The sequence below is a fragment of the Pipra filicauda genome, unplaced genomic scaffold (assembly GCF_003945595.2).
Source record: "Pipra filicauda isolate LSUMZ 115617 unplaced genomic scaffold, ASM394559v2 scaffold147_size4022426_pilon, whole genome shotgun sequence".
NCBI lineage: Eukaryota > Metazoa > Chordata > Aves > Passeriformes > Pipridae > Pipra > Pipra filicauda.
The window spans coordinates 2,990,148-3,012,469 of record NW_024103962.1 but is presented as its reverse complement, the minus strand read 5'-3'; the positions used below and the strand labels follow the sequence as shown (position 1 = coordinate 3,012,469).

At 34.7% G+C, this 22,322-nt stretch overlaps 1 protein-coding gene across 3 annotated transcripts in view; it reads right to left on the bottom strand.

Annotated features, from left to right (window-relative positions):
* Nucleotides 1-22,322, bottom strand: part of USH2A (usherin) — a 378,126-nt gene that overhangs the window by 308,007 nt on the left and 47,797 nt on the right. For all 3 annotated transcript variants that reach the window (XR_005562590.1, XM_039378797.1, XM_039378798.1), the window contains exons 10-14: nucleotides 20,843-21,038; nucleotides 19,937-20,067; nucleotides 9,895-10,090; nucleotides 5,994-6,635; nucleotides 154-337 (exon numbers count right to left, since the gene is read on the bottom strand). Coding sequence is in view for 2 of the 3 variants with exons in the window: in XM_039378797.1 (XP_039234731.1) it covers nucleotides 154-337; nucleotides 5,994-6,635; nucleotides 9,895-10,090; nucleotides 19,937-20,067; nucleotides 20,843-21,038 (1,349 nt within the window). In the remaining variant the exon portion in view is untranslated. The remainder of the gene's footprint in view (nucleotides 1-153; nucleotides 338-5,993; nucleotides 6,636-9,894; nucleotides 10,091-19,936; nucleotides 20,068-20,842; nucleotides 21,039-22,322) is intronic.

Here is a 22,322-nt window from a genome sequence, read left to right as displayed (position 1 = left end):
ATCACACGTAAATCAGAGGGCACACATGAACTCAAAGGATTAAGGTAACTAGAACACATCTTTTCATTGTCACTAAATCTTTGACCGAATTACTATCATAAAAATGTAACAAGGAGATTGTAAGTGACCTGTAAAAAAAAAAGAAACACTCACCTTCCTGTTTCAGAGTCAAATCCAAAATAAAGTTCTTTGCAGCGTTCGCATGTCTGTCCTGTCACAGAGGCATCTTGGCAACTACATTGGCCAGTTAGTTTATCACAGATCTGATTCACTGAACCAGCTATGTGGCACAGGCATGGAAGACAGCCAGTGACACTGGATGGAGAAAAATAAAAACCTGGAAAATAAAGGGATTTTGAGAACAGACGATACGCAAAAAGTGAACACAGTAAGATTATTATCAACTTATCTAAAATCAGGAATGAAACAACAGAATCAAAGCTTAGGTAACACATGTGTCGACTCAAATAAAGTACTGTAGTCTTCCTCCACAGTTGAGCTTCTAAATTTTCTCATTGGCACTTTGCAAAGCTATTATTCATTCTCCATTTGCCAAGTCTGATTTTTTATTCTCTCTATACTTTTAGACAGAGCAAATGCAAAATAGGGGGAGTACATTAATGTGTTTATGGGGAAAGTAAAGACCCAAGGACACGAGAGGTACTAATGAATGCACCACTAGCAGTAGAAACATAAAAAATAACATATGAGAACAGATATTTGTCCCTTTTAGTCTGAGATCTCATCTCTGAAAATGGCCAGCTGCAAACCATAAGAAATGCAAATATTTTCTCAAGAAAGTCTCTTAAATCTTTCTCAACTAATGGTTGGCTTAATCCTTGAAACACTATCATGTTTCTTAGGAAAAACTCCATTTGATGAGTATTCCCAGATCTATGTAAAATTTGTATTTTAGTCGTCTGTAACACAGAGCTTGTATCGAACACAAATACTTTTATAGAAACTGAAAAACTGATTAAAAAAAATTACTTATCTGCTATTAAAAAGCTTTCATTCTGAATCCTATCCTTTTCTCCCTGCATTATTTCCAATTATGAACCAGAGTATTCACTTCACCTTCCCCACAGTATATTTGGTATGCTTCTGCTATGCTATCTTTCATCCTATTGCCCTCGCAAGCAATCTTTATCTATGCCTTGAGCACTGATAAATACAGTTTATAGATAGAGTTTATACAGCTCTAATCTGGTCATTGAAGAACTTACTCATTATTCACAGCCTCACCTGAAATTTCCAACGAGAGAGCTTTTACACACATTGTTTTAATGATGCTGTACCACTTGCATAACCTATTTTGCTATGTATGGACTTATTCCATTCTTACTAATTTCTTTCTGATCAGTAGACAATTCAAGCAATGGCATACCAGTAAAATATATTATTTCATAAGTTTCCCAAAATATTTTCTATTTTTACCTGATTAGTAATAAATATTCTACTGGGTTTTTCCCACAAATTGCTCTGCTTTTTTTTTCCCCCCTCATCCCTTTGGAGTGGTACAATATATCAACAAATGTAGCAAAGCACGAGAGCTCTGCAAAGGATACTGGTGACACGGTATTAACAGGCTCTAGTCAAAAACAAGTACCTATCTTGGAAAATGAAGCCTAAGATAGGGCCATTGATACAAGTTTCTATCTGTCAGATGGTTACTATTAATTTTTATTGTACAACTTTGATAGAAAAATTTCAGCTGTTACTGAGATACACAGTATTCTCAGGCACTTGCCCTTTCCTTTCTCCAGGTAAAGTTCAATCAGTAGTTTCTTAGTCATGTTCTCAGTTACTGAATATTATTTGCTGTCCAATAACTTCTTGATGTCCTGCTTTATAATAAAGAGCCCAAAATTATATTGTAACATGTCATATTGCCCAAGGCCTTATTATTTGTCTTACAAGAGATAGCTCTATATATACACCCCTAGGGTGGTATTCTCTGTCTTTGCAGCAGTGTTGCGCTGTGAGCTCATATCCAAATAGCAGAGGAACTAAACAAATTGAAAACATTAGAATTTTACTGCTCAAATCTTTGTTCAAATTTAGCCTCTGGTCCTCAGTGAGATAAATCTCAAGTGGACAGTGAAGTGATATCAGTCTCCAGTTAACATACATTCGCATCATAAAAAACCATGCTGTTGGCACTTTATTCCAGAGAGGCCCCAAACTGAGCCACCACAGAGACCAAATAGCTTGAAGTTATTAGTGAGGCAGCATGTATTATCTCATACTGCAGTTGTCTGCACAGTGCAGTGCCCATCCTGTGCATAAATAGAGGAGACCATTTCCCAGCAATGTCACTCTCGAGCACAATGAACGACTCCACTCACAGAACGTAACACGAAGGTAGCAAACAAGTTTAAGCCTGGACTCATGCAGAAGGTCAAAGCATTTCTTCAGAACCCAGTTTATAGTTGCAGTAAATGATAAGCACTCAGGCTAAACCAGATCATTGTCCACCTGAAATTTTGCATGAAACTGTGATTCTATGATTCTATTCTATGATTTCTAAGAAAAGACTATAATGGGTAAATAAGCACATCTCTAGAAAATAAATTCATTCTGCCTGAGCAGGATCGATCACTGCAGCATATATTGCTTTTTTCATAAGAGTGAAATTCATAATTATAAAGAATCTATACCTTAATGTTAAACATCCTGGCTCTCCTAACGTCATACTGCCTAAACCACTGTAAAGCAGTGAAGGACTTGGTATGATATTTTTATAATAATCTCTCAGAAATGCTCTAAAAGTTAACTAATTTTCTGGATACTACCACATTTTTTTTTTTTCAGAAGTATCAGGTAAAACTTTTTTTAAAAGTAAAAGTAAGGGATTGGAAAATGAGAGCAATCTCCTCCCCCAACTAATTTATATGTAAATTAACACAATTAATGTAGACAAAAAGAGAAGAGACGTGAGATTACAAATTCATGCTGTTTGTCATAACCGTTACTACTATTATTTACTTCCGCCACCTAGAATTTGGTAGGAAAGAGTAAGAAACAACTTAATGCAAGCTTAATTTACAGCAAGGTTAGAAGGGCTCATAAAAGTTGCTTTATGAAGGATCCACTATTGTATAATAGAACTAATTTCCAATTTTAAGACAGCCACTGCAAATCTCTACAAGATCTATGTATATAACTAGTATTATGCTTATTCTTTTTCAGATTTTTTTCCAATTCAACCATAACTGATCACATTTGTCAATCAAGCATACTCTTCATAAGGAAGAATGAAAGTCGTAGCAAAGTATTCAGCTTCCTTTTTTAATAATCCTCTTACTATTTCTCCTACTGTACAGAAAAGGAACACAGGAACAATTCCTTAGCACTTTTACATGCTTACCAACTGTGGCAGTAACGCTCATTTCTTAATCACAGACTGTGCTTCAAAATGCACGTTTAACCTCACCAACAATATTGTCACAGTGTAATTCACATTTTTCTGGTCAAGAGAGGTAGTATGTACACAAAAACTCAGCACTGGTGCCCAGACACACATCCTACATGCTAGATTATATCTTTTCCATACTACGTGGCACTCTATAAAAACCTGTGGTCACCAAGTAAAGAACTTAAAATATTACTTTTTTTACAGCTTTTCTGCTCTCATAACAGGATCCAAGACCTGTTGAATAGGATCTGTATGGTACAAATCCCAGTCGGCATGGCAACACAGTTCCAGAATGAGACAGCGACAAACTGCTCACAACAATTTGGGGACAAGAAAGATCCTGCCTCTATCACTGCAACTGAAGAATCTTGAAAGCAAGTTTATACACAAGACAAAACTGTTCTTTCATTTTGTTTCATGTAGAATCAAGTGTCCCTCGGTTTCCATACACCTTTAGTTTAAAAAAAAAAAAAAAAAATTTAAATGTACAGCAATCTACCAAAATGTTATTTGCATGAGAACAAACTGGAAGATGACAAGTCATGGATACAGCCTAATAGGTTAAAGGCATAGCTGAAGGCTCCAAAAAGAGTTTTAAGGAAAAAGATCTCATTATAAAACAATTTCCCAAAACTACATCCAGTTTGAATTTTTCTCCATTGTCAACTCTTCCTGCATTAAGATTTTGGCAACTTTTGGAAACCTCTCAAATTTTATCAAAGCATATAAAAATATGCTACAATGGGATGTTATTTTAAATACTACTAACTAAAACAGACTTACAATTACACAGAATAAGAAAATAAAACACATATAACCTGCATTCCACTAAGAAAACTTGCATCTCATAGTTGAAATGTCCCAACACACTAACAAGTCTCTAGCATGGTTTTAGGGCTGCCAGTATTAACTAATTAGTTGTGTGCTTTAATTAGATTGTATTGGCTACATATACACTTGGAATACATTTTCTTATCTTTGCTCCAAGACAAAGCCATAGGACATGTTTACAGTACTCGAAGCCAATTAAGATCTTCCATACTTCTATATGGAAGATTTCTTATACTCTCCTCTGTTTTATAGAAAAGTCTCTTTTGGAACATACTAATAAAGAGTATTTATAGAAGAGATATATTAAACATCTAAATGAGCTCACACTAGGATCAACACTAAAATAGCAAAAATAGTGCAGTTTGCTGTGCTACACTAGGATTAATACAGCACTTTTACAATTATAAGAACTTACACTTTCACCTGCAGCAGAGAGCTCAGCGTTCAGCACATATATGTTTATAGTTGTTAGTTAGCAAATTTAAAAATAATCCTTACAAAAATACGTTTTAAATTATTTTTCTTTTTTAATAGGAACTATTGTGGAAGTATTCCTTTGAGTGCCATGCAAGCTTTTTTACAAACCAGTCTGTTCGTACTATCAATTAAACCTTTTTAAACCATTTAGTTCTGCATAAACCCTGGCCTTTCTTTTTCAAGGACAAGGGCGGTCACTGACTCGGGAAGCCTTGACATCACTCCTCTGCCGATCTCTGATTAAGTGGCTGCTACAGAGGGTTAACAGGTCAAATAGCACTGGAGGAGGAACTAAGAAAAACAGAATGCTGCCTTATTTATTAGTATATGTACCTAAAATAATTTAAATGAAAGCATTTTAAAAAATACTTAATGGAGGTTAAGCAGCTTTTTTAACCTCTGTTCAAATTATTGAATGGCATATTAAAACCAATGGAGCTATAATGTACCTTTTAATGTGACCTGCTACTTGAATAAATTGCATATGTATTTAACTTGAACTAAATCTATCTGCTTAATATTATTATGAAGGGTAGGTTAATATTATCTATAGTTTCACTTTACCCACCTACTTTTTAAAACAAAAACATTGAAATATAACTACAGAGTTTCCCACCTATAATGAACAACTTTGTTTACAATAATATAGTATAAAATCTTGAACTGATATGTAGCAACTGCAATATCACCTACTTGCAGGGCCAAACTGCAAGCAGTCCTTGTGAAAGCCAGCATATCCTCAACACAGCAAGGCAGGTGAATGCTCCCTAAGTGGCACGTTTGCCAGCCTCATCAAAGTTTAAGCAACCATCTCTGTGCCTCCCACCATGCTCAGCTTTATGCATGAAGTGCCCTTCCTGAAGAGATTGCACTCTGCCTTCCAAATTCACATTTTTCATTATGAGGATAGCTGCTGTTCATTAAATTATGCCAATTTATCTCTCATTGAGTGAATGGGCCACGATTATTTGTCTATTTTCTCAGTATCTAGAACTAGCCTAGCCTTATTTTGAACATGTCGAAAAAACACTAATAATACAAATTATACAAGCTCTGGAAATAGAATAAATATTTGATGGTGATCAGGACATTAATACTTCCTGCTCACTCACACAGTTAGGAAGAAATGGAAACACAATAACATATATACGTCAGAGATGTCAGATATGAAGCTGTCTAAACACACACTAAAAACTGTAGGAACTACTATGATAACAAAAAAAGTAAAACTTACTACATCAAACAAATTGTCTTCCAGTTCCCTTACCTGGTTTACACTCATTACACCTTCTCCCCTGGCGCTGAGGCAAACAGACACACTGTCCAGAAACGGGGTCACAAACTGTTCCTGCCAATGTGCCCAGAGCGTCACAGTCACAACGCTGGCAGCCAAGGAGGTTGCTCATGCTGAGGTTGTACGTATGAAGCATGCACTGACTGCACTGAAGGCCAGTTACACCAGCCTTGCAAGGACACTGTCCTGTTGATTTGTCACAAAGCAGAGAGCCATTCACTGTACCTGCCTTATCACAGTTACACGGCAGACAAACAAAGGAATGATTCTTCTGCACTTTGCGGTAGCCATCCAGGCACTGGTCGCATTGTCTTCCTCCAATATTTGGTTTACAGGCACACTGCCCTGTCGTTGCATCGCACACAGTTCCAGAAAATGACCCTGCAGCATTACATTCACAAGCCTTACAACCAGTTACATCCAGCCCATAAAAGTTGTCCATGCAGGTGTCACAGTGAAGCCCTTTCACTCGTTCTTTACAATTGCACTGCCCGGAGAGAGGGTTGCAGAATTGGTTCACTGAGCCGTGGCTGTTGCACCAACAAGGCTCACATCCATCTTCATTAGCATATCTGAGAGCTTTAAATCCAAAATTGCAACTATCACACCTAAGACCTGGAAGGAGAAAAAGGTATTAATAATAATAAAAAAGGAAAAAGTTGAAAAGTTATTAATTTCAGTTTTTAAAAAGGGTAAGTATACTATACTTTAGTGTAAATAAAAAAGAGAAAAGAAGGACTAAAATTCTTCACCAGCATAATTAACAGGAGTGACACGGCTGCACCAATCAATTGAATAACTGTGGCATCCCAAAAATCTGTTTACTTTTCCAATTTGTTTCAGAAGCAATGCATTTCTGTTGGTCTCGCAATACAATTTAAGATACTTCTGCCAGAGATTCTTTGCAACATTTCTAAGACAAACTAGAATTAATCTCTTTGTCCCCCAGAACAGCACTTGTTGCACAATCAATGCTTATGTGAACTCTTCACCCTATATTGTAGAAATGCAATACACGGGGAATTGCACTGGGCTCTCAATATGTTCTGATAATAGATTTATATATTGTATTAAAAACATTAAATATACTCTAGGACAGCACAAATTAGACTAATTACAATGAATGATTTACTTAACACCATACTTCAGTTTTACCATTGATTACATTTATGTTAGTGTTTACTGTTAGCCCTTACTGAAAGCAGAAAATGTTTTCCATAATCCAAAATGAAATATTTTTATCTAAATTATGATTAAGTTAACTCCTGCAGTACATTAAAATCTAAACTGGTTTTGTCATGCTTCATCCTGTAGTTTTATTAGCTTTGTTTTCAAAGTCAATGCTTGCTTTATCCCTGCCCCAAGGGATGGCATTTATATGTTAGTTTATAAAATGTGCATTACAAGAAAGCAAACTAGATTATTATACGAAAAATGCAAATTCAGCTACGTATTTCCCCTTGCAATGGGAAAATCCTTCACTGTGAAGCTACCACTTGATTGCTACATATAGGAAAATATAAACACAATGTTCCAGCAAAGCATCGTCATCATTTAAAAAATACAAAACCATACAAAAATGCATCTAGCAACTTAAATGTAGAAATATAAAACTAAAAATGGTAGGGAATGCATTATATATATGGATAAAACTCAAAAACTCCAACAGAAGGCAAGTTCCTTTAACAGTGATGAATGACTCACCTAAGGCATATCATTTAATTTCAATAAGGAAAATAAAAAAGGACCACTATTGCTGCAAATTTTAAAAATAACTGTATTGTTAACAAGAATTATGACTCATTTTGAACTATTAAAATTGGTCTACATGGATTCATATCATATCAGTTTTAAAAATATGCGCAGTGCTTATTTGAATATGCCATACATATTCCTGACAGGTAATCTATTCCTAACGATACTGAGGAAGGCCTACAGGGCATCACATTCAATGTTAACAAGTACAGGGGAGTTAGCACGCTTGGCATTTAATTCACATTCTTCTACCTTTTTATTCTAGATGAATGACCTACTTTAATAAAATTATTGGTGCTAATGTATTTTACTGGTGATAGAATCATTAGTAAGATTTAACAGTTGTGTTAACTCTAACAGTTCATGTTTCATAACACCGCAGTCCATAGTTGCATTTTTCTGTTATCATGTTTGCTTAAATAGATAAAAATGGCAATAGACAGATTGCTCTAAAAACCAATTTAGAAATCCAAAGAGGAAAGCTCTCTGTTAAAGTTTGCTGCACACGTTTCAATATACCGAAGCTTATTTACAATTGGTTTGGAAAACAAAGAGAATCTAGTCTGGAAAGAATTAGGTTTTTATCCTGCAAACAAACACTTGCATAAATACAGCCCTCACCATTGTTACAGGTAAGTACACAAAGCATAGGTTTACACATTTTTCTTATAACTATTTCAGTGAAAATAAAAACAATTCTTACTGTTTTCACCAAGGGAATAAAATGTTTAATATATAGACAACCAAATATGTGAGAACCAGACTGCATTTCTTGTCTGCCAAATTGCCACTGAGTTAAGAGAGGTTTTCACAGGTGCAAATATGAAATGTGAGCAAAGAATATATAATTAAGAATGCTCTGAAGTCCTTTTTCTTGAAAAGAGAGTGGGTTTAAGATGCACAGAGGTTATTTTTTACTCTTAGCACCATTTTTATTGCATGAAAAGCATAGAATTCCACAGGAAAAAGGACTGAAATTGTTCAGCCTTCTATCTATTTAGAGCTGTTTCCGTTATTTGTTGTTATTCTGAATTTACTTCTTTCTTCTAATTTCCAAAAGAAACAAAGACTCACAATATTACAAATGAGTCAACATTCACAAATGAGGGTATATAAATATCAAGTATACTAACGTGTGCTTAAACATTATTAATGCAACCTAGGACCATGGTTAGGCTGAAGAAAAAATAAATTACTAATTCTGTTAGTAACAAAGCAGAAAAGAATTTTTTCTTTTTGAGACATATGTATAGTCTGAGACATGTACAGTTACCATGCAAGGCTCACTTTATCAGGAAATTCTCCTTGCATAATATTCCCATACATCAACATTTCAAAGTGTATTATATATACTGTGTATTTTGGGCACTTGATAAATTTTGTCCTTATGTGGCTGTGGCTCCCCTCAAATATGCTGGAAGTAATAAATTGCTATAATCAAATCTAATTTCTGAAAAATACCTGTGGGAGTAACAAACAAAAAAGCACGTCTTGTAAAAAAAATGATAAATAACACAGAAGGTAGCAGTTTATTATAATCAGCTTGGCATTGAATTACAAAATTAAAATTATGTGGCCCTTGATAACTAACCCTAGCTATGTACATGATCTGTGGAATTATGTTGACTTATTTTGCATTTCATAGGAACAGTTCAAAGAAATATAATAGAAAAAAATTGATAGATTTATCACAAAGGACCCTGTAGCACAGAATATTTTGAGAAAAAAATCCATTTATTTTGGTCTATTAAGAAAACTAGCATGGAAACGATTTGCTTAGAAGTCATTAAGCATAAAACATTTTGAAAAAGTGTTAATTTCCTAAAAGAAACATCTATGCAGTAAGCAAATTACATTATTTTTGTGACTTATTAGTATGGAACCATGTAAGCTAATGTAGCTATGCCATAAAGAAACTTCTAAAGGGTTGATTAAACTAAGCTTCAAGCTGTAGTTTGATAGAATTATTAAATTAATAATTTTTCAACAGTTAATTTCATTCACTTTTATAATCTGCCTTCAGCAAAGAAGTTCTCTATACCTTTCATTTAGAAATCAAGTGTGTTTTATTTCCAAGGAAAACAAGAAAAATGGCTCCGAACTCTTGCATTACACATACCAATAACATTTGCTTTGCACTTGCACTGTCCTGAATTTTGGTGACAGGTAATATCTCCATTGACTGTCCCAGAGGTATTACAGTTACAGGGACTGCAGCCATCAGGGTTTGACTGTTGCAGATTGTAGAATCCTTCCTGGCACTGATTGCATTGTCTGCCAGACACATGTCTCTTACAATTACACTGGCCTCCAATCTAGAAAGATACAAAATATTATAGAGTGATGAACATTATCTATTTTTAGATGATACATTCATTAGCAACAAGAACGGGAGTATGAGCTGGGGAGGATAAAATTTTAAATGGAACAGAAAAAAAATATAAGTCTGTGTAACACTTTTTTAATTTGTTGAGAGAGAGGAAAAAAGATAAATATTGAACAGAGTGTAACTATTCGACTTTTAAATAGAGTTTAAAAAGTCCTGTTCTTTCAAAACAGAAGGGAAAAATAACTGAATAAACAATGTGACCCTACTTGCCATCTGGACAGAGAATCTGCAAAGAACATTTACAAAATTGCATTGTATAAACGGTGACATATTAAAACAAATAGTACTTTTTTGAATCACAGTTACTGCAAAGAACTGCCATCTTCAAAGGTCAAGTTTTGCAATTTTTGTTCTGACCATACGCTTCTTTATTTCAGAGAAAACGTAAGAATGAAAGTAAGAATGAAGCACAGTTGAAAATTTTCCTTTCTTATTACTCATCCAAGATAAATTTTCTCTTCCTTTACTGAAGGATGTGATCCAACAGCTCAGTATCTGAAACTCTCTCCCTCTTTTCATGGTTCGGCTGGTGTTCAAAATACTCCACTTCCGTGGAGGTCTTCACCTACTCCCTAAATGGGTAGCATTGCTATTCAGAAGGAGCTGACACATCCTATGTTATTCCTGGACCATGATCCGGGAGTATGAGTCTCACGTCTTGTGCAAGATTAGAGGGTTCCTGAAAAGCTACCTCAATGTCTGAAAGCCAGAAAAAAAACCCAAACCAACAATCTCTACATTCATCACTTTCCAATTTGGTGGGAAAACCGACCACAGGAAAGGGCAATGGCACAGAGATGGAGAAACTAATGAAAGGTCTCAGTTAATGCACAACACAGACAAAAAACAGCAAGTCAAAGCACACCAGGATGCAGGAGATGTGAAATGGCAAAAGGTTTGGGATTCATAATAAAGGAACAAAAACTAACTTTTCTAACTCAAGTGTTCTGGAAAATGCAGATGGCAGCAAACCAATAAACTCTAAAAATTACAAGTAATTTTCTTTGGGTCAGTGTATTTTTTTTCTGCACAAATATTTCTAAATATGAAAAAGTACAGTGATTCAAAACTCGCATTCATCTACGACATCAACAGCTGTAGTTCAATGTACTTTGCTTTTAAATGGCTACCAGAACAAAAATTTCTCTTAATGGTTGCCTTTTTCCTCTTTAATCTATAAGTCAAACAAAGCTGAAAGAAAGGAGAGACAAAGCTACTTGGAAGTTCCACTTAAAATAAATGTTATTATCACACATTCAATTCTACAATGAAGCTCTAAGTTTGGTTAATACAAGACAAAATAGAGTATTTCAACATCTAATAGTAAATTCTCAGTGCAGAAAATACTGAAAGTTAGAGAAGCATGTACTCCTACCCCTTCCTCATAAAAGGATTCTGTAGTCCCTAAAATCTCTTCAATATGATTTAATGATAGAGATCTATTACTGATTTATCAGCCATGTTTTTCAGGAAGATGAAGATACAAAAAAGGCAAGACAATATTTTTTTTATAAAAGACAAGACAACAGCAACTACAAAAAGAGTTAAAAGACCACAATAGCAGAAAACACAGCAACAAGGATTTTTAAGTTAATTCCCTTTTAGACTGGATTTGATCTAGATATTTAGGGTATTATAAGAGACCCAGTCATGCATCACAGCCATTCATCAGAGAACTCACATGTGAAAAGAAACTCTGAGTTTAATCCTAAATGAAAAAAAAACCCTAGTTTAATACATAACTGCAAAAGAAATATTTTGTGTTAGTGACCACAGAATACTCAGATTACACAATAGCACTCAACTCATACTTTAAAAGTCTTTAAAGTTACTCCAAACGCTACCACAGGAAGGAAAGCATTACATGCAAAAATTCATCTTCAATCAGTGAAAAATGGATCAAAACAAGGAAGTTAAATAAGATAGGATAACCAATACCAAATTTTAAAACTAGAATAAGGCAATACAAAAATGAGCTTTTAAAACAAGCAACATGCCTAAAGCATGAAGGAAACAAAAGGTTTTTTAAATGTCAGAAGCAAAGGAAGACTACTAGAGAATCACTGCGGAATAAATAATTAAGTAGTATGATTAGCAGACTCAGAGTGGACGTCAGAACTTTTCACTAAAAGGAAAGTGCAGCACCAGTAACAGGTTTCCCAGAGGGGATGTGGAATTTCTGTCCCCAAAGGTATCAAGACTTACTCAGACAAAATCATGACTGACTGGATCTATCACTGACAACAATTCTGCTTTGAGCTGAAGCAGATCACCAACTAATGCTTTTATAATTATGTGTAGCATTCAGGAAAGAGAACCACAACAGAGATTGCAAAGAAAGAATTTAATAGCTTTTCACTATGAAAGAAGTGCTACCTTTCTGTATTAGGAATGATTTTTAAGACTGGTTTGAAACCAAAATGTCAAAAGGAAAATATTTTAGCAAAATCTTACCGTCAAAAAGTGACTAAACATGAAACTAAAGTTCTAGATGATCCAAAATATAAAATTACTGAGATATTACTTGCTTAAATGAGTATCCACAAAAGAGAAATAAAATTATAAAAGTTACATTAATCTCCTTAAAAGGCTGTAAGGAAGTTTCCAAGATCTACAATCTAATAGGCTTTTTTTGTATTATTATTCTGTATTCTATTAGAAATTAAAACATGTTTGATATATTGAAGAAGATTGGTATTTTTTCCAAAGAAAAATCATGCTTCATGATTCTACTGCATTTCTTCAAGTCAACAACATCTGGAAATATCATATATACTGACCAAATGGATCATCAAAAATTCAAATTAATTTCTACATCAAGAAGTTCAAACTTTATGCCTGGGAAAACCAATGCTGACTATTGGTAGACAGTAATGAGTCCAAAATTAGCTATTTCCACTCAAGAAAGGAGATGTTAAAGCTGTTCCATTTCCCCTACAAATAATTTGAAAGCTCCGAGTCTCTTAAAAAGGTGACAGGAATACTGGAATTATTAGGAAAAGAACTGAAAGGTATACAGAAAATTTCAGTGTGTAATAAAAATCCATTGTGTATCAACCCTTTGCATAATTTGTATATCTGGGTACCCTCTCTAAAGTAAAAGAGGTTACAGAGTGAGTAGAATAAGCAAAGATACAAACAAAAAGAGACTGAAGAGTTTTCAGTTTGGAAAGAGATCACTAAAATGAAGGGAATACATGGCTATAAAATCATGAATGGCTTACAGAATGAATATTCATTATTTCTCACTTATAAGGTAGAACTTCCAGGAAATCATCAGAAAGTAAACTTAAAAAAATGAAAGCGTATACAGTACAAGTGTGTGGAAAAATACACTTTTTTGGAACTGCATTAAAAAATAAGTTAGATTAATTCCATATGTGGATGCCAAACATGGTCACCCAGATGAAAACCCTGAGTTTGTCTCAGGAAGTCCCAAACCCATAAACAACTGGAATCCAGAAAAGTATATCACAGAAAGATCATGCTTATGGTAACTATCAGAGAGGATACTGTGCTAGATGAGTCTCATTTCATCCAATATAGCTGTTCTTATCCTGAATACATGGAAATCCAAGGCTAATTGTGATCAAACAGTAGCTCTTTCCTGATGCAACATGTGAAATGTGTAGATTGCTAAGTGCTAAGAGGAGCAAAGAAACCAGTATGTTCAGCATAATTTCGTGTCAAGCTATTACAAGAAGCAGTAATTTTCATCACATTCGGTTGCAGAAAATGTATGTCCCCAAGCTTTCTCTTAATAGCTTAAAAAAAATTATGCTTGAAGAATAAATGTAACTCTTCAAATGAGGGAGAAATGTCTGGCTGTCTGGTCAATTGAAAAATTCAAATTTTCCCCAGGATCCAGCCAACAAAAGCATTTGGAGATCTTCACATACAAATAATAATAACAGGGTTTAATTTGGGGAAAGTTTGGCTTAAAAATGGGAAATATAGAAAAATAGTATCTTTCATTTCTCTTACAAGCAGAGAGAGAGAAGCACCAAAATAGTGTGGGAAATGCTTGGCAATGAATACTCTTACAAAGAAGTTGTACAAGCTGACAAATATTTATAATGCCACAGAAACAGGTGCCACAGGTTAAAACATGGAAATCTACATCAAAATGGGTAGAATGAGCCATTTCTCTAATGTATTTTTATGCATTCTACACAAAAATCTAAGTGAATTATGAAACTAAGTGATTACCTTTATCACTATTATTATTTCTGTAAACCCAGCTTACTCTGGAAACTATTATATCAGTGAGAATATTGGTAGCAATTAATATCTAAAGATTTTGTTAACCAGGATTTCATCAGTTGTGTACTGGAGATATTACTGAACCTTCCCCCTTCTCCCTCTGATTCAAAGGCTATCTGTCATTTAAAGAAAAATATTTTATTTATGCTGGCTATAGAAGAGCAGAAAGCAATCTGTTCTCCTGTTGCTTATGTCTGAGAAGCCTGGTTCTGACCCAAACAGTAAGCAGACAGAAACAGCCTGTGTATTAATATTACCATCTTGGTACTAAATCACTTATGGAAAATATCTGTCTAGATGGGTTACTATGAAAATGAGCCTAGCCAAGCATTACTACCAAGTGGTGGTGTATCTTGGGACCCCATAATTACAACTGTTATTTGATACAGAAAATCACTGATGCTGAATTGACATATATCCCTTGTGCCATTTATAATTTAGGTATGAAATACACATTAGTCCTATATCCTTGAATGTAAACAGTTACAAAACCTATGCAAGAAACCTCCTCCTGCACAAATCACAGCTGCAGCATCATTGTCCTTAATGAGGAAGCTGACTAGTTAAGGTTTCTGAATTTCAGACATACTGAGCAGTTCACACTGCTTTAGACTCTAGTGATACCGCTTTTTAGTTGGAGAACACTTTAATCTAACACATCACATCTAGAATCACAAATTCCAAGAGGTGCCTGTTCAGGAACTCTCCCGATGTCCAGTTACTAAACTGATAGGAGGACTTAAAAATAGATTTAAGCACACAGGACAAAGGTTGATATATTCCAAAGGATTGTCTCAATTTTTGTTTTGAGTACCATAAAATATTTATTTAGCCACATCAGTCATCTAGTGACGTATCACAGTATCAGAAACATAACTTCTGACTACTTAGGTTCTTGTTGACCGCATGTATTCTTAAAGTATAAAATGGAGTTTTCTAAAAAAATAGGTAGCCTAAGTTTTTCTGAAAGTTAAAACCATCTTTTTCCCCTTAGATACGCCTATAATTTCAAATTGTTATTCTTTGGTGTCTGTAATAGAAGCAACATACTGCCAGAAAAGTAACCAGAAAGTCTCTCCAATTCCAGAGAATAAATATGAGATGAGCCTTGATGTTACTAAATAAAAGAGTAATGCTGACACCTTTCTAAGTTTCTTTCACCAAAGTTAACTTCCAGTTTTGAAGCCCAAAACACATGACAAAAATAATCTTTTGTGATTGGCTGAGTCATTATGATTTCAATTATTTACCAGGGCAGAAGCATCTTCCCTTGACCCACTGAAAATGCAAGTTTTAGGGCATTGCAAGACTCAGAGGTATATTCAGGTCTGGCATGAAACTCTTGCTGTTCATCCTGCCATCACTGGTTTTGCAATTGATTGGTACCAGTCTCAATGTTCTGCCTTTTTGATATAAATGCTAATTATATGCTTCTCATTACCTTCTCACTTGATGCAAATCTGGCAAGGACCCCAGCATCTAGTTGTCTGCAATCTCGGGAAGTGGGACGGGGGAGCAAGGGGGTTGAGGACTTTTATTTTCTTTTCCTTTTCTTCAGTTTAGGAAATGAGAACTGTACGGTGTGCTGGCTCACACACATAGGTTAATGGTCTGACACCAAATACCTGAGAGTATTCTCAGTATGTCAGCTTTGGGAACTGAAAATTGAATAAGCAGCAATAATGAAGTTCCTTTGCACTCCCCTGATATCTCTTCTTGTCATCGCTTATGATGACTTTCAAAAGTCAGTAGCTTTCTACTACTTTTACTCAAAATGTACAATGAGCCATTTACCCTCTGTTCATGACACTCCAAGGGGTGGGAGTGGACCAAATACCCAAAATAAAAAACTACCACAGAAAACCAAGATTTCTACTGTAAAAAATCCATCAGAAATAAAGCTACGGAATTATGTAACATATAAAGCTCATTTTACTTCACTTTAGCAACAGCATTAAAGGCCTTCTATGAAGGGAAATCCAGGATTCAGAGGACACACAGTGTTTTATAACTTGATTTTTTATGGACTCCACTATGCACGTGCTTTTCATTTACACATTTGCATCCTATACATTCCTTATTCTATTTGGTATATCTGTTGTCCAAAATGCCCTTAATTAACTGCTTTAACCTATGTTTTTTCCCTTGTAACACACGTTTCATTTATTTATGTATTGTCAATCACAATAAATGGGTTGAAAACAGTGTAGGTGGATAAGTGAGAGCAGTGGAATGCTCATTCTAATTTTAGATAAAAGAATTATCTCAGAACTGAAAACAGAAACAGAAATACTATTTAGGTTTAATATATATACATATACACACAAATGCATAGCTAGCCTTTCACTATGTATAAAATAAAATTAGATGAAGCATTCAAAATTCTTAGTGAAAAAAATAAGAAATTCAAAAAAGAAATATTTAGACAGTGTACAGAAAGGTGAAATCTGAAGCCTGTTCAGAAAGTTACCTGGTAGCACTGTAATCTGCTTTCATTTGACTCTTCAGAGAAAACAGTAACTAACATTTTGTTCATTTTCTTGCCTTAGAAAGAGTTTTCTTGCAAGATGAGACAATACAGCTGCCACCTTGACAGAAGGCAATTAAGTCTTTGCAACTCTGAACAATAGCCTCTGCAGTAAAATACTGTTTCCTTGCAACAATAAGTACATGATACATATTTATTTGGATGTCAAGAGTGAATTTTTAAAAGTCATCCAAAGCTGAGTAAAGAAAGATACCTAAATTCACTGAGACCAAAATAGTACTTCCAAAGATTAGGTAAAAGCAATAGCAGCACTTCCAGGTTCGCCTAAAAACAAATGCCCAGGAAAAGAGTGCTTTTTTTCCCCAGCTTTATATATGGTTTATTATAATAGAATCATGAAAGGACTACAAACTGCCATGCCTGATTGAATACATAAGCATTTGTAGAGCAGTCTGGGTAAAAAGCAGCACAGGAAAATGAGTAAAGGATTGCGGTATAGGGGCCAGAAGAAATTAATCTCCAGCTCTCTATACAGAGAAAGAATGATCACATCAGTAGTATTCTGGCAGAATTTTCTCATGTGTGAATGGTTAAGGAAAAGGGAAGAAGGCAGCCAGTTCTTCTTTCAGTTTCATAAAACTCAACCACCTCAAATAGTTCATCTGGATTTCTGATTGTTTGAAATATTTTGTGACAAACATTCACAAAGAGGATGCAACCATCTTTTCTACAGTGATTAAATGTCGATTAACAGAAAAGAAGTGGACAGCTTATCAGGCTGTAACAATTGTCTCTTGTATTCACCAGTCTCAAAGAAATATCTCTCTCTACAAAAACACCTAATGAATTGCTCATGAATGCACTGCTACACCACCCTTCTAAAATGCTACTCATTACTATAAGCCATGAAGTTAAAATTTTGAAGTTTTTAATATGTTAGTTTGCACTTTAAAATACAAATGAAGTCACACACTGATCTCTAAGTGGGCATGATCTTCAGATATATGAGAACTGAGAAACTATGCAAGGGAGAAATGCTACATACCTACATGCACTGCTCACCAAGGGTAGTGTAAAAGGTGAACAGGCATAAAGTTTTCATGATCAGTCCAAAAGACTGAGATGGTATTAACCGTGTTACAGTAAGCTCTTCTACCCATCTTGTGAACTGTCTACATGAATAATACTGTATTTGATGAGTAAATATTCTATATGAATTCAATAGATTCATTTGTGATTCAACAGATTAATTTTGGAACTCTCTACCTCCTGGAACTTAGTGACACAAGTGGCACTTTGCAAAAAGAAAAAAATGTTGATGACCTGAAGAAAGTGGTGAGTTATGCAGTAAAAGTGTATTCTGCCCCATTTCTGGCAAATTTCCTTGAAAATTATGAATGTGATGTGACAATTAACTTTCACGAGTAGGGTCCTTATTCCTTATGATTCCATCTTCCACAGGTCAAATTTGGAAACACTTCCTTCAATGATGCCTTCCTATTTCATGTAATTCATTTCAGCCTTTAGGCCCCAGCCTTATTAATCTATTCTTTAATGCCTCTCAATCACTTCTCCATGCTCTGCTTCTACTGCAGCAATTGATGCTTTATTGAGCAATACAGTCTCCCCCATTTTTCCCATTTTATCTCCCCGTTCATACTTTCATAGTCAAGTTTCATCAACATTCTTGTATACTGCAGTATAAAGCAGTGATTTCTGTAAACTACTCTTCCTCTTATTATTAATCACATCTAAAGTTGATTTATGTTAAAATTTCACCACAAACCATGGGCATATAAATTAACATTTGCTTTCACTCTTCCTATGTCTTGAAAAATAGTCCTAACATGATATCTGCATTTTGTAAGCTTTTTTTTTTCCATTTCTATGTTGCTGGCAAAAAGCATCACCGTCAGAAGACTGAAAATTATAAAATAATTGTTATTTGTACTACAAAGGGTTATTTTAAAAAACATATTGTGCTAAATTTGCATGTCACTCAGAATATGCACCAATGCATATGCACCAATGTGAAGGTGCACTGAGTCAAACTGGGCATGTACGTGTACTGCTACAGAACTGGGGATGAAAATACAAGAGGATCCACAAGAGTTCATTTTTAAATAAAATGCAGTGAGAAGGGGCATATTATGAAAAAACCTACAGACTGCTTTATGAATAAGAGTCTTGAAAAAAGAAGAGATAGGAAGAGAAGAAGAGATAGCTGAAGAAGTTCTACCTCAATTACCAGTAGAATAAATTCTACCGTTAAAATACATTTCAAAGAAATATTTCTTCCCTATTCCTAACAAAATTTAGATTGTGGCAATGGACAGGATACATGTGAAAAGAACATGAAACACAATATATCTTTTATAGATGTTCAAGATTTTAATCAATTTTCCTCCCTTTTTTCAACATGCATGTTTTGAAAGTTACAGATAGCTTTATAATCAGACTAGACATTTTACATGTCAATGAGGTCCTTTGGCTTAAAAAGCATAGTTGACTGTTGTCTCTTTTCAGCATCACTTTGTGGGTTTCCTTTTTTTTTTAATGGACTTTATAAATTAGAAGGGAGATCAATCCTTGTCTTATTACAGAGAAAAGTAGCTTAGTTCTAGTTAAATTTCAGGCTCAGCTTATTGCCTGGATTTTCAAAACTTGTTGGTAACTTCAAGACAATATAAAGACCTTCAAAAACACTCAAAACCTAGAGGTTTTAACATTACCGAGTGTACAGGTATCTGTTAGCATCACAAAACTACTATTCATACAGCATCTTTATGTCTGTTGCTGATCTAGACGAGTAACTCTCCAGCAGTACATCTCAAATTGCTGTGTTTTCTCTGCTTTCAATGTCTGATGTAAGTCAATGTAGTCAATTATCATTTTGAAAAAGCTGAACTTTAGCATTTTTTTATAAGCCAGTTACCATCTAAATACATTTTGTAAAATCTTACAGCTGTCTACACAGCTAATTAAAATGTTTTCTCTTTTTTCTGTATTGAGGCTACTTACATTATCACACAGGAGGCTCTTATTTTTGGTGCCTGTTGCATAACAGTCACAGGGTTTGCAAACATCAGTGGCTGAAAGATCTGCACCTGCTTGTCTGTAATGGAAATCCTTGCACAGCTCACAGTTCCTTCCTGCATGAAAGAAAGGTTATGCATTATGGCTTCCAATTCATTAAAATTAGCTGTATAATTCAAAATTAAAGACTATTCCTTTGAGAGAATTCTATAATTTTCAGGACGTCCATTTTAATGCACCTTTCATCTCTACCTGCCAATTTAGTGATCCAGAGCATATGAAACAATGAACCTGTTACAAACTATGTTTTACTCCATTAAACTTCCATCTGTTATATAATACCACACTTATATAAAAGCTGTGCCATGCAAATGCCTATACATTTTTTTTTTTAAAAATTATTATTGAACCTGAAACTTTTTTTTCCCCTTTACTAGATAAAGCCAAGAAAACTGACATAGAAGAAAACTGTTTTAAAAAGTATTCAAATGCACTATCTATATTGAATAAAGACCTTTACTCAATAAGTAAGAAACTAACATTTCTGAGATGTCTGTTAAACTGGTCCAATTAGAAAAATGATATTCTGGATTTAAATGCTCTAGCACATGTAACGGAAATAGCTTTGAATGTGTATGTTTTAATTATTTATTAGAATGTTTTTTGCACAAAAGTTTTTATACAAGATTGGATCAAGTTTTAGCAGTATTTTCCTATGGCCTAAGAATCAACACAACTGTTACTACTGCACTATCTGAATAGTTTAAAAATACACATACATGAGATTTTATTGGACTGTCAGCCATCGAGCACTGCTAATCTCAGCTGACATAAAACTTAGTCAAAAAGTGACTGCAAAACAAACAGTCCATTCTCTTTGGTGTGACTTACCAGCTGTGTTGTGCTGACAGTTATCACACACTCCACCACCGCCTCTGTAGTGTTCCTGAGGAAAAGGATCCATTGCTAAGTCATAGTGGCAGCTCACTGCATGGCTGTAACACTGACATGGTTTGCAATTATAAGCATGAACTTGGTCACCTGGACGAAAAGGCTTGTCATTGTATAATGGCAAGCAGCGATCACACTGAAATAAATAATAAATAAAATACTATTTCTTAGAAATTAATATTTCTTTCTCTCACAAGAATACTATTATACCCTCTATATTGATATTTCATTCTGTGTTTTACCCCATTTAAATAGTAATAGTATTGGTTTTAGACAAAAAGACCTATGCTTTCTGGCATATAGGAAAATAACAAACCCAACATTTTAATTATTATTATTTTAGGCTTTTTAAGTTAATTAAACACAACAAAAGCAAGGAAAGTGGGCAGAAGAATAAAATTTTAAGCATTTAGATACTCAACACAGGCTAACATCTTGAGATTCAGATTTACCTAAACTTCTAAGGATGTAAGATTGTGCCTGCTGTGTTTGAGGCGCAGAAGACATATTCACCTAGTGCATCCATTTGGATGGATTTTAAACAATGTTATTGTAGTTTCTAACGTTGTAGTAACTGTACTTTGTACTGTCACCATTTGACCTTGCGAGTGAAACAAAAGAAACAAAACACATGGCAATTTTAATTTCCATCTTTCAGATGGAATTTAAATGCTTCAAAATAAGCTGCTTCTGTAAATTATTTGGGCAACTACTTTCTTTTTTGGGCAACGTCTGTCTTCTTCAGTTCCAGAAGTGTGCTCATGGCTATTATTCCAAGCACTATTATATCTAGGCCAGTGTGTCTATATCACCTATTTGCTGACAATTAGGAAACTGCTGAAGTTTCTAAACTTTTCCTCACAGCTGATGCTGGGAAAGCATCAACTGTGGGTAAAATGAGAAACTGAACTAAAAGCCATATGCTTAAGATGATCCAAGAATTGCAGACCAGTCACAACTCATAACAAAAGTCACTTGGGAGACAAAATGAAAGCATAAGAACTTATCTGCTGAAATTTAATTTTAATAAATGAAACTAACAGTAAGCGGTAAGATAACAATAGCTACTGCACATTTTTGCCATCTGTTAAAAAAAAAAAACAAAGCAACAAAAACCCACAACAATACCACAGTGAGGAAAAATCAGAGTTTTCAAAATGAAAATTAGCAGGGCTTCACTTGAGGCCTTGAACTCTGGCCTTTCTTTATCAGAACAATCACTGATAATTGTGATTAGCTCAGATAAAGTACACTAAGGGAAACACCTTGACTGCTACTGCTACACAAGCTACAAAGCTCAAATTTATTCAAGTCCTTCCTTCATCCACATCCATCTTCCCTCTCCCTTTGTCTCTGCCTTGAGGAAAATCAGCATTACACAGCACCAACATGAGACAAGGGTTCATTCAAGCATGGTACA